This window comes from Hyperoodon ampullatus (genome assembly GCF_949752795.1).
Source record: "Hyperoodon ampullatus genome assembly, chromosome: 14".
Taxonomy (NCBI): Eukaryota; Metazoa; Chordata; class Mammalia; order Artiodactyla; family Ziphiidae; genus Hyperoodon; species Hyperoodon ampullatus.
Window position 1 is genome coordinate 64,252,269 of NC_136927.1, and position 14,106 is coordinate 64,266,374.

The following is a 14,106-nucleotide window of genomic DNA, read 5'->3' on the forward strand; positions in this document are numbered from 1 at the left end:
ATGTGTCATTTTGCACTCTATGAAAATATCAGTGTTGCCTTTTAAGATTTATCCATTTTTTTTCTGTAATTCACTTATTTTCATGGCTGTATAATAATCCATTGGGTGAATATACCACAGTTTATCCTTTTTTTTTTTTTTGCGGTACGTGGGCCTCTCACTGTTGTGGCTCTCCCATCGCGGAGCACAGGCTCCGGACACGCAGGGTGAGCGGCCATGGCTCACAGGCCTAGCCGCTCTGTGGCATGTGGGATCTTCCCGGACCGAGGCACGGACCTGTGTCCCCTGCATCGGCAGGCAGACTCTCAACCACTGCGCCACCAGGGAAGCCCCGGTTTATCCATTTTTATGTCAAAGGACATTTGGGCTCTTTCCAGTTTTTTGCCATAATGAACATAAGTGATACATTGAACATTTTTATATTTATATGTGTCTCCTGGTACATAGGTTGAAAGGTCTTTGTAGGCTGTATACTTGGGAGTGGGATTCCTAGGATATGACGCAAGTGCATTTTCAGCTTTACAACATTTATTGTTTCTTCAAATATGCCTCTTTTTTGTAATTCTTTTAATTTTGATGAAATTTACAAAATAGATACTTAACCTTATAAAGTGTACAATTCATTGGCATTTAGTGTATTCACAGTGATGTGTATCCACTACCTCTCATTTCAAAACTTTTTGATCACTCCCAAAAACCAAACCATTATCTGTTAAGTAATCACTCCCTATTCCCCCTCCCCTCCATCTCCTGGTAACCACTGATATGTCTCTATGGATTTGCCTCTTCTGAGTGTATCATAAAAAAGGAACCATACAATATGTGACCTTTTGTGTCTGGATTCTTTTGCTTAGCATATTGGTTTTGTTTGTTTGTTTTGGCCAGCTGCGCCTCTTGTGGGATCTCAGTTCCCCGACCAGGGACTGAACCTGGGCCACAGCAGTGAGAGCACAGATTCCTAACCATTGGTCCGCCAGGGAATTCCCTGGATAATATTTCATTGTGTGTATATATGCCACAATATTTTTTTATCCATTTGTCCACTGATGGACATTTGCCTTATTTCCACCTTGTGGCTATTAATGAATTATAAATAATGCTGCTATAAACATTTGTGTCCAAGTTTCTTTGTGCATGTCTTGGATATATACCTAGGAGTGGAATTGCTGATGCTTGTTTTTGATAGTTTCTTATTTCTTGCTTGTTAGTTTTCTTTTGATAAGTAGGTGTTTTATATTCTCCATTTGAAAATTGCAGTATCAGAAATATTTGGGGATATAAATGTTTTGACTCTCCTTCATTGAGGCTTGTTTTCTTATATGTTATGGCTCTTTGATTGCCAGTTTATATTTGATCTTAGTCTGGGGGAATCTTAAGGGCCTAATATGTTGGGGATTCTTTGCCCAGAGAAAATTTCTTTTGCTTCTGTTAGTGCCGGATGTGTCACCTACCTGGGAATACTTTAGCTCCTTTCCAGGGTCCCCAGCCTAATGTGGATGTCTCTGGTTCAGCCCCCTCATCTTGTTTCTGATCCACCTCAGAGCCCTCAGGGTAACCCTGTCTTTCACATTTGCTTACTGCACCCTGTTCTTGCTCTAGTATCAGTTCACTTGTTTGTTCATTTTGCTTTTGAGATTGCTAGGCACCCAAGTAGAAATAGTGTGTTAAATTGCTTCATCTAAAAGCTGGTTCTTCTGTGGCAGGAGGATCCTTTTCAGTAGAACAGAAGAGATCTTTGTTGATCTTCTAACAAAGTGTCCTCTGGGTAAAATGTGTGTATTTAGAAATCTGATCAGGTTTTTGTTTTTTGTTTTTTTTGGAGGAAATTTGGATTGGGAATACTTTTAAACAGCAGTATGTTTATAAAATACCAATTTAAGTACAGCCTTTTTCCTCTTCTTGGACATTCATCGTGTAAGTGTTGGATAGATAGATAGATAGATTGATTGATTGATTCATTGATTTATCTATCTATTTATTTATCTGTTTATCTATTTATTTATCTATTATCTATTTATCTATTTATTTATCTGTTTGTTTATCTGTTTATCTAGCTATTTATTTATTTATTTATTTATTTATACATGCGGTATGTGGGCCTCTCACTGTTGTGGCCTCTCCCGTTGCGGAGCACAGGCTCTGGACGCACAGGCTCAGCGGCCATGGCTCACGGGCCCAGCCGCTCCACGGCATGTGGGATCTTCCCTGACCGGGGCATGAACCCGTGTCCCCTGCATTGGCAGGTGGACTCTCAACCACTGCGCCACCAGGGAAGCCCAGATTTATATTTTTTAACTATTGTTGAAAGCACAAGATTAGATCTAAATAATTTATGTCATAAATTTCATAGTTATGGCTTTATTCTGTGTTGAAGTGAAATAAAAGATTGAACAAAAATAACCCTTGTTTGAACTTTGAAATGTAAGTGTCAGGAAACAATAATAGTTAATGTTTATAGCGTGTTTATATGTGCTGGGCACTGTTCTAAATGTTTAATTTTCACAACTGTTCTGTGAAGGTAGGCATCATTATTGTTCCCATTTTATACACGAGGTAAAAGGCACAGGAAAATCAATCGTATTTCTCTAAGGTCTCACAAAGTTAGTACATGTTGAACCTAGAATACAGACCCAGGCAATCTGGCCTCAGTCTGTGTCATTAAATATGTACTATGCTTCACTGTAGTAAATGATAAAGTTTAGAAGTAGCAATTATTGGTAGAGTTAAATGGATTATTTCAAATTGTCTTCTTATTTTTTGAAAAAAGTGGAATACTGATTGACTGATTTTAATAACTTATTATATTTTGTTTTGGTTTTCTGGTTTCATTTATGTCATTTATCAGCTATTTTAGGGGAATATATTCCATATAAAAATAATTCTTATAAAATTGAAGCATACTGTTTTCAGCCAAAATGTATTTCATTGTACCATGTTTTTTAAAACCATTTTTAACAGCTTTATTGGCATGTATTTTATATTTCATAAAATTTACCTATTTCAAGTGTGTTAATTTAATGATTTTTAGTAATTTAATGATTTTTAGTAATTTAATGGAGTGATCTAATCATTTACTGTAAATCAGATTTAGAACATTTTCATTTGCTAGTAAGATCCCTCCTGCTTATTCACAGGAAATCTCATTTTGACCTCTAGCCTAGAGCAACCACTAATCTATTTTCTGTCTCTAAAAATTCATCTTTTCTGGACATTTTATGTAAATGGAATCATAACAATATGTAGTCTTTGTGTCAGGCTTCTTTCACTTAGCATAATGTCTTTTCAGGTTTATCAGTGACATAGCATGTTTCAGTAGTTTGTTCCTTTTTATTATTGAATAGTTTTCCATTGCATAGGTATACCACATTTTATCTATCTACCTGTACCATTTTTTTTAAATGTAACATTTCTAGATAAGACACTTGCCAACCTTGCTGAGTATGATATAGTAGTAGTATAGTGGTGACTCAGCATCTTTTTAATGAATTAATTCATTAATTATGCTTTGGAGTAATATAGTGATTTCACTGTTTGAAACTAGAGACTGTATTTAGGGACTATTATTCTTTAGCTAAATGGACCTAGACTGTTAAACTTGAGTTCTTTTTGCATTTCATAGTTTTTTAAACTTCTCTGTATACTGTTTTTGCTGCAATCCGTGTGCCTACCTCTAGTAGCCTCCTTCTATCACTTGTATAATACATAGGCCCTTACTGAATCCTAAGGATATTTCTCATGAATAAAATTTGAAGGAAGTGTGAATGTTGTGGCATTCATTTTGGCCACTTTGAGATCCATTTGTGCCTTTCCTGTTCTTGAAGCTATTTTCAAGACCTTTGCATAAGAAAGATTTTACTGATTTTTCTATTTTCAGAATCTATTTTATCATCGTCCTGCTGGTAGTCAGCACTTTTTTGGAGAGGTAGTTGACTCCTCCCTAGAAGATGACTAAAATACATTTGAATTAGAATCAAGCGTGACATATTTCAAACAAGGCAGAAGCAGCATATGAGTAATATACCTTGACTAATTAACATCTCTTACACATAATAATCATTTGCACAAAATTTTTGTAAAACTTCTCAATCACAAGAACATTTATCATATTTTCCTTTTAAATATCATGTTGGACTTTAACTCTGTTCCAGTATCTTCTTTACTATAAAGATTTGGTGAAAGGTTTTGTTTACATAGCATGTTTAAGAAAAAGGTGCAAACCACTTTCTGAAACTCGTTTTCTGTACAACTTTTATTGTTGTTAAAGGTGCTTCACAGAATGATGATGGCTCCAGACCCAAGGATGAAACAAGGTAAGAGTTCACTTATTACATACCACAGAATGCAGAAAGAAACAAGGGAGAATGAGTAAGTTTCGTTTTAGTCAAAACTTTAAAATTCAGATTGATATAAAAATAAATGGGTATCAAAAATTTCAGGGCTTAAGGTAAGAAGGGAAATATTTATGGAAAATTCAAGACCCTAAGCTTATATGACTGCAGTTCTCTAGACTAGGCCAGAGATACCCAAATGCTAATACTTGTTCAGCTTATAGAAAGTGAATATGTTGGCACTTTTCCAAAGGTAGGGAAGTTCAGAATCCCAGGGTCATCATTGGGCTATTTTCTTTTCTAAGAAAGCTGGGCTATGATTTTTCTCACTGGGATTAAAAAGCAATAGAAAAGGTTTTTAAAATTAATAACTATCTGTAGACTGGAAGACAACTTATGCCTCTTGTGTTTCTTTTTATTTTTATGTTTCATAGTTTTTTTGAAGTCATGAAATTTCCCTCATAAAGATGTTTTAATACTTCAGATTTCTTTGGTCAAATAACTTCTCTTTTGCCTAATAAACCCATACTTTTGCATTAATAAGTGAGAATGTGGTAGAATTTTATAGTGCATTGAAAGGTTCTGTTTTGCCAGTCTCATTTCTTTTTTGCAAAATCTTTCTTATAATACTTTATGAAACTACTCTTGACAGCTGTTAAGTTTCTTGCAAAGGCATTGCTGGAGCCCTGGCTTCATGCCATTTATTTAATCAATGCTTTACATTTTCCCAAGTGAATCATTGTTCACAAATAATCTGAGGAACAATGTCTTCTAGGTTTATGAGACTGCCCGACTAATCTTTGAGCATGTCTTTTGTGTTAAGCATGAATTCCTTTGCATTAGCCTTTTCCAGAGAGCATACCTCTGAGATGATGGGTTTGAAAAACATTTTGTAAACTGTCAAATGCTGTTTAAATGTTGATACACAACAGTCATGGTGGTGAATCCCTTGCTTTTGTTTGCAGACTTCATAACTACAAGGCGTGTGAACAAGGCAAAACCTCCCCCTCCCCCCAGTCATTTAAGAAGCTTACTAAACAGCTTTAGGTTCTTTTACTGTGATTCAAGCACTGCCTATATCATCAGTGTAGTCCTGTTGGTCTCCTTTCCCCCATAGCATGTCTGGATGTTGTATATTTCTCAGTGTTGTCTTCTGTCACTTTTATGAATTACCAAGATGATTGGTGCCTGGCATTCAAGATTTTGTTTTTGGATGTGCCTTCTTGACTGTTAATCTTTGATTTGTATATTGTGACCTTATTATATTAGCATCTTGGTTCTCCATGTTTCGATCAGGTACATATGTATGGTGAGATAAGCAGGGGCTTGTAAGACTGAAGCAGAAAACAAAGCCATAGTAGCACTTAATTCGTAGCTAATTGCTTTTCACATATAATGATGGTGATAAGTTCACACTGACAATTCTGTACAGTATACAGGTTTCCATATTGGTTTTCAAAATTCATCTCAGGTTTTAGCTCCACAATCACTCATGAAAGGAACTAAAGTTAACCACCAGTGCTATTTTAGTATCACCATGTTTCTCAAGCTTCAGAGTACATTAGACTCACCTGGAAGACTTGTTCAACAACAGATTGCCCAGTCACAGATTGCCAAGGCTTTTGTCCTCTTCCCAAATTTTTACATCTAGGATGGGGCCCAAGATTTGCATTTCTAACAAGTTTCCAGGTGATACTGATAGACTAGGTCCTATACTTTGAGAACCACTATTCGGGAGACATACAGGTATTTCTTAGATTTCAACAAACTATTATGGGAAATCTTTCAGTTATGTAACAAAGTCTATTTCTTGAAAATCTAGGCTTGCACAGCTTGCCAGAAATGTCACTCGATCTTAATCTCATCCTCTTTTACTTCAGAGCTGGCTTGAATCCTGTTTCTTTTTTGAACTGCTTTTACTTGTATTTATTAGAAAATGATACATGATTTTTAAAATGTGAAACAGTCTATAAAATATGTAAAAACTTCATGGAAGAAATGGCATTTGACCTAAGACCATTAAGCATAGTTATAATTTGGGTATGCATGTCTTGAGGGAATTGGATGAAGGAGTTCTAGGTGGAAAGAAGAAAGACAGTCATGGAGGTGGGGAAGAACACAGGGGTTTTATTGGAAATCTTTAGCCTCAGTATTTGGCTGAAAATAGAGTAATTGAAAGTGGGAAATGGCAGGTACTGAATTTGAAAGTAGAATCAATCAGTATTTATTGCCTCTTACTATGTGTCAGGCAGTATGATGAACATGTTTCCTGTTATTTCAGTTAATCCTTAAATATTTTTATGAGGTAGGTATCATTTTTACAGGTTATGAGAAAACTGAGGCTCAGAAAGGGAAAGAAACTTGCCTGAGTTAATAGTGTAAGTGGCACAGTTGAACCTGGGACTGCCTTACCTTTAGAGCCTGAGTGTTTTACTGTTGCCTAAAGTGGAATGCTTTTTTTTACCCCCCCCCCATGTAAGTGCTTATCCCTCAATAAATGTTATTTTTAGTACTGCAGAGGTTGGAGCCAGATGGAGATTTTGGTTTGCAAGTATAGGCTTCTAGAATCTTTTTCTCTGGAGAGGAATGTCTTTTAAAATATTTGAACAGAGCATTGGTATGATCAAAACACCATAAGAAAAATTATTTGACAGTCGTGTGTAGTTTGGACTGTATGGTGGTGGTGAAGGTGGGAAGACGTATGTGGGAACTTATTACAGTAATCCACTGAGAGAGAATGAGGGTTGGAACTGGAGCAGTGGTGGTAGAAGAGTAGAGAGAAAACGTGCCAGTGAAATCAGTGGGACTTAGGCATTGAGTATCAATAGGCACAGGAGAGAAGAAAAGTCAAATTGCCTGAGAGGATAGCAGAGTCACCCACAGAACTAGAACATAGGAGGAAGAGTGGCTTTAGCATTGGAGAGTTATTCTAGATCTCCTGCATTTAGCTGATAACTTGGTACCAGGGGATGAGAATGAGACAAAGATTCGAGTTTCTGATTTGGAATTATTTTAAAAGATGATCTTTGAAATCATGGAATTTGAGACCCTAAGCGAAAATTTGTGGAGAATGAAAAGTAAGACAAGAACAGAACCATAGGGACCTATATTTAGTAAAGTGGAGGAAGAGGACAAACCATAGAAGGAATGGTTAGAAGTGGGGAGGACAAGATTAGAAAATCAGTGTCACAGAAATTAAGAGAAAAATGTTTTTAAAAGATGGTGTATTTAACATTATCAAATACTGCAGGAGAGAATGAGATCTTAGCCTAATCAAGCCAGGGAAAACTGGCTGTATGGAAAAAGAAAAATCAGGTTAGATCTTCAGCTCATCCCCAAATGAAGGTAGATTCTAGGTTTTTTAAATTGATTTTTAAAAATGAAATTATAAAACCTTTAGAAGAAAATATCTCTGAATACATTTAATTATATAGAAATATAGAACTCTTGTATGTTCCAGCATATAGAAGCAAATGACCACTATTTAACCAATATGAAATTAGTACCTTTGGATTGTAAAAAGCTCTCACAAATAATGAAGAAAAATTATTCCTTTATAATAGAAAAAACAAAAGACAGACATATACAGTGCATGAAAGAGGAAACTCAGATGGCCTATAAATGAAATACTGTTGAACATTCATGTTTTTATTTACCAAATTGGCAAAGATTTAAAAGTATATAAATGGGGGCTTCCCTGGTGGCGCAGTGGTTACGAATCCTCATGCCAACGCAGTGGACACAGGGTCAAGCCCTGGTCCAGGAAGATCCAACATGCCACGGAGCATCTAAGCCTGTGCGCCACAACTACTGAGCCTGCGCTCTAGAGCCTGCGAGCCACAACTACTGAGCCTGCATGCCACAATTACTGAAGCCCACATGCCTAGAGCCCATGCTTTGCAACAAGAGAAGCCACTGCATTGAGAAGCCTGCACACTGCAGCGAAGAGTAGCCCCCGCTCGCCGCAACTAGAGAAAGCCCACGCACAGCAATGAAGACCCAACACAGCCAGAAAGGAAGGGCGGGCTGGAGGGAGGGAGGGAGGAAGGAGCAATGGGATAATATATTAAAATGTTAAAAGTATATAAATACTTTATGGTGAAATGGGCATTTTCATATCTATCTGGTGGAGAACAGATCAATTATTACCTTTAAAAATATTTTTTTCTTGGGTGCAGTGGTTGAGAATCTGCCTGCCAGTGCAGGGGACACGGGTTCGAGCCCTGGTCTGGGAAGATCCCACATGCCGCGGAGCAACTGGGCCCGTGAGCCACAGCTACTGAGCCTGCCCGTCTGGAGCCTGTGCTCCGCAACAAGAGAGGCCGCGATAGTGAGAGGCCCGCGCACCGCGATGAAGAGTGGCCCCCGCTCGCCGCAACTAGAGAAAGCCCTCGCACAGAAACGAAGACCCAACACAGCCAAAAATAAATAAATTAATAAATAAATTTAAAAAATATATTTTTTCTTAAATTAGCAGTCAATATTTCAGTTTAAAATATTTGCCTACTTTGACCTAGCTATTCTATTCTGGCAGTCTACCTGAAGGAAATAGAAAATGTCACTCCCTTCCCTAAAAAAAATTAGATTATGGTATGTCCATAGGATAGAGTATTCTACAGTCATTAGAAGTGTTTTCAGATAATTTGGGTGAAATGCCCAGTATATAATGAATAATAAAGAAATAAAAACTCACCCAGGATATGAAACATTGTATGATCACATACATGGTATGATTAGTCATAGCCAATGCAAAAGGACGGACAAGAGATTATCTCTTAATGGTAATAATCTCTAGAATGTACGATTGAAAGTAATTTTTATTTTATAATTAGAAATTAGTTTTTATTTTGCAAACCTCTTAAAATTTAAAATGCACTAAATACATTAATTGTATAAATACCAAGAATTACAGTGAAGGAAAGGAGAATGAGAGGATAGCTAGAAGAGTAATTAAGATTGAGGAAGTGTTTTAATTATACTTGTGACTGAGAGGAACAATCTAGAAGGAAGATGATGGAAGAGAGAAGAAAGGTGTTAAATGATGGTGAAAAGTCCTAGAGCATATTATTTGTGTCCTGAAATCAAAGACCCACAAGACAAATTAGCCTTGAAGAAGTGAAGATAGATTTTCTTTTCCCCAGAGGTGGGAAGCAAACAGATGAAGATATTAGTGGCACAGAGAAATTTTAAAATAGAGAAAAAAGAAGGATAGCCGATAATCATCATTTTAGGGAAGAGGTGGAGTCAGGGTCATTTACAAATTGGGATTAGGTATTTGAGGAGATGGGAAATGTTTTCAATGAGCAATGGGAATGTGGCCAGGAGTAGATTAGAGATGTAGAAAATGATTGATTTACAGGCAGTATGGATAGCCCAGTTGAAGTTGAATAATGTGAACTGAAGTCCATGTTGCCTCAGTCTTTTTGAAGTGATCAGGCTTTAGGAAAGTGAAGTTTGTCAGAATAGAAAGATATAGACACTGTAGAATGGACTTGAGGACACGGGGAGGGGGAAGGGTAAGCTGGGACAAAGTGAGAGAATGGCATGTACATATATACACTACCAAATGTAAAACCGATAGCTAGTGGGAAGCAGCTGAATAGCACAGGGATCAGCTCGGTGCTTTGTGACCACCTAGAGGGGTGGGATAGGGAGGGTGGGAGGGAGGGAGACGCAAGAGGGAAGAGATATGGGGATATATGTATAGCTGATTCACTTTGTTATAAAGCAGAAACTACCATTGTAAAGCAATTCCAATAAAGATGTTTAAAAAAAATACACTAAAGGATTCTGCCACCTTAGAAAAAAAAAGATATAGACTAGAGAAGCACAATACTAACATTTTCTATCTTTTGCTTGGGTCTGTGTAACTGTATAGGACCTAGCAAAAGCTCTTTGTCCTTGCAAATTACTGTTAAACTTTTTATTACTGTTAATTTTAACAGTAATCTCATTGACCTGTGGTGTAGGTTGTCACAGTCACCTGTCATTTCTAATTCTTCAGCTTCTGGGAGACTTGAGCTTTGATTTGTTTTTGTTTGGTTGTTTTTTTTGTTTTTATTTATTTTTGTCTTTTAACATTTTTTTTTTGGCTGCATCAGGTCTTAGTTGCGGCACGCAGGATCTTTTGTTGCAGCGCCTGGGCTCTTCATTGCAGTGCATCGGCTTCTCTCTAGTTGTGGCACGTGGGCTTGGATGCCCTGCTCCATGTGGGAATCTTAGTTCCCCTACCAGGGATCGAACCAGTGTCCCCTGCATTGCAAGACAGATTCTTAACCACTGGATCACCAGGGAAGTCCCTGTTTTTGTTTTTTTAAACAGGAAAAAAGTACTCACTTAGCACAAAAAAAGAATTTTTGTTTTGTCAGAACTTTCCTTACCGGGCCCAGCACAAGATTTGTTAGGACCTTTTGTAGAACTATCTGCCCCTTTAATTTGGTACTTTACCTGGTTTATTTACTCTAGTAATACACATGTAATTTCTCATCTGGAACATTCTTCAGCATTACTTGTTGACCCCAGAGAACAGTAGTCGGAAAAGTAAATGAAGGACTAGTTGTAGTGAAAAGATTGCTTGGGGGTGGCGAGTATTGGGCAATAGTGAATTAAAGTACTTGGGAAAGTAGCCTATCATAGAGCCCAGCTGAGACTTGAAGAGAACTGATGGACTGTGAAGATAGAGAGGGGATTAAAGTCATGATGAGACTGAATAAAAGATACAGTAGGAGGCAAGTAGAAGGAATAGAAGGTTGTAGGAATTTCAGCGTTTAAGGTCTAGGAGGAGGAGCGATTCTAACTAAGTATAAAGAAAATTTAAGGAATCATAGTACACAGCTTGTCGGATAATTATGTTGAGAAATTGAGGCCAAAATACTAGAAGGGTGAGCAGCATGGATGTTAAAATCTCCAAAATGGGGCTTCCCTGGTGGCGCAGTGGTTGAGAGTCTGCCTGCCGATACAGGGAACGCGGGTTCGTGCCCCGGTCTGGGAAGATCCCACATGCCGCGGAGCGGCTGGGCCCGTGAGCCATGGCCGCTGGGCCTGCGCGTCCGGAGCCTGTGCTCTGCAACGGGAGAGGCCACAACAGTGAGAGGCCCGTGTACCGCAAAAAAAAAAAAAAAAAAAAAAAAAAAAATCTCCAAAATGTTAATCTTCAACAACAGAACGTAACATTTTTGGAATCCAGTTTCTGCTGTACTTCTGTTTGTCATAGCAGATTTACCTCATGCCCTGAATGTTCCCCCTCCCTCACATATCCCTAAAACGTGACCAGCAGTGGAAGTGTAATTTAGTTGAACATTATAGCTGGGAAGGTTTTAAGGAATCATTTAATCCAGGTAAATGCACTTTTGAGGTACAGAGAGATTAAATAACTTTTCTTTGGTCATATAACTTGTCAATAGCAGAGTTGGAGCTCGAAACCTCAATTTCCCATTTTTGGTCCATTCTACCAGTTGTTTGTCTTTCTAAAAGCATCAGGAATCTTTTTTTCAAGCTAATTAATCACCTCTTAAAATAGTATAGAGAGGAAATACGCAGAGTCTCAAAGAGTTCTACGACTCAAAAGGAGATATATGACTCTTCACCTAGGGGAAGGGGAGCAGTGTCAAAGCTGACTTTTGCTGCATTCCCTTCATATTCTGGGGTTGCTTGGTCTTCTTGCAGGTGGTCGGCACTAACCAGGTGCTCACTGCCTGTTACTGAGCTTTTCCATTTATTCAGAATAAGCATTTGAGGAACCCCGCAAAGCAGTATTTGTCATGCCCTGCTGTTCACACACATCATCTGGAGATCTTGTTAAAATGCTATTTCTGATATAGTGGGTTGGGAGTAGAGTCCAAGATTGTGCATTTCTAATAAGCTCCTGTGTATTGTGCTTGCTTCTGGTCCAAATACCACACTTTGACTTCTGGGAAACATAGTATGAAAATGATTTAATGGTACTGCCTCTATTTTAGTTTCTTCAATCTATCAGATTTTATTCAGGCTTGTTGTGAGGTCCAGGAGTATGGATTAATACTGAGTAGTGGTTTCCAGTTACCAGGTAGTAGATATCAGGGCTTTAGCCGAGGCATCTCCAAACTAGCTAACTCATGCTTTGCTATTTCTAGTCAATGACTAGCATCTCCAAACTAACTAACTCATGCTTTGCTTTCTATTTCTAGTCAATGACTAGACTCCCCTGGGAAAAGGAATCACCTGTGTTTAACTGACAGTAACTTTGTATCTGACATTCCTGTTAGTGTTCTTCCCCCTTTCTCTCCAGTTGATGTCATTGCTTTGAAGAAATGATAGTTCCTTTAAAAAGGTCTGTGGGCACCTCTCTTCTAGATCACTTACCTTTAACATTTTGTATACCATTTGCTGGGATGGGGAGAGAGCACCTATTCCTGGGAAATACGTGTACTTCTTTCTCCTGTTGTGGAACAGTCAGCTTTGCCCCATACCTAAATAATATTAAGAGCCAGTGGAAACCAAGAAAATGATGATTAAGTTATCTGTGCTTGTGATAAAATAGTGCCCTTTCTAAGGCATTTGGAATTTTGAGAATTTGACTCCATTTCTACTTATACAGGGCCTCTGAAGAGTTATTTGAAATCTGAACCAGCACACCTAATAGTTCTGATTGGTCCCCTAAGTACTTCTGTGCCATTGAGTAACCCCTCACATATTTCTACATGGGCTCTGAGGCACTATATGTAAGACTACCATAAGAGCTGTTTATGTATTTGATGAGGCTGGCTAGAAATTAGGAAGGTTTTCTCAAGCTCCTGAAACTTTAAGTTTTGGTCTTCCTGTTGTTTTTTTTGTTAAATTCAAAGAGCATTCTTTTTCCCTTCTGTTCCCGGCCATCTTACCCAGAGCGAACACAAATGGATCAGACCACCCTGAGGATGCAGGGTCTGGTGAAAATAGGAGGGTCAATGGGAACAATTCTCCATCACTCTCAAATGGCGGTTTTAAACCTTCTAGGCCTCCAAGACCTTCACGACCACCTCCACCTACCCCACGTAGACCAGGTGTGTATTCTAGCCATATACTAGGGATGTAGGTCTCAGTACCATGATTATAAAATTCTTTTTGGGAATTGATCCTCAGGTAAGTGTTAAGAGACCCTTTTAGGTTGGTTTTCTAGCTGAATTTTTACATTTAAGATTTTGGCCAAGAATGATCTTTCTGTAGTTAATCAAGATGTACCTGTTCCCCAAGTTTTTCTGCCAGGTGTGAAGTTATTGAGGCAGGTGCTCTACTGAGAATGAAAATCGTGTGTGCTGGGAGTTCGCTGATGGCCTAGTAGTTAGGATTCTGGGCTTTCACTGCTGTGGCCCGGATTCAGGGAACTGAGATCCTGTAAGCTGCACAGTGCAGCAAAAATTAAAAAAAAAAAAAAGGGAAATCACATGTGTACTATAAAAAGTAGAGGCAATACAGATAAGATTGCAACTTTCTGTCAGGGTTTGTAACTGTGGACATAAGCATTTCATAGAGTCAAGGATCTGGTCAAGGATATATCTCATTATATTCTTTAAAAAGACAATCAGTAAATAGCAAATAACCCAGCAATGCTAAATGATATTCAGATTTTAAAGCAAAAATCACACAAGTAAACATTTCATATAGTAAAAATATAAACATTTACAGTTAGAATATTTATTTTTCCTGATTAGCCAGTACAAATCTTTAATCTCTTTTTACTTCCCTCTGTTAGTATGTGAACAGGAAATGTAAAATAATCCAAATAATATTAGAAAAGTAAATTGGTTGTCCACAAATCATT

The 14,106-nt window shown here is 37.9% G+C and overlaps 1 protein-coding gene across 1 annotated transcript in view; it reads left to right on the forward strand.

Annotated features, from left to right (window-relative positions):
* Nucleotides 1-14,106, forward strand: part of ITCH (itchy E3 ubiquitin protein ligase) — a gene marked incomplete at its 5' end in the record, with an annotated part of 75,313 nt that overhangs the window by 16,925 nt on the left and 44,282 nt on the right. Inside the window, 2 exons of the mRNA XM_079719557.1 lie at nucleotides 4,265-4,310; nucleotides 13,191-13,348. Of these exons, the coding sequence (XP_079575683.1) occupies nucleotides 4,265-4,310; nucleotides 13,191-13,348 (204 nt within the window). The remainder of the gene's footprint in view (nucleotides 1-4,264; nucleotides 4,311-13,190; nucleotides 13,349-14,106) is intronic.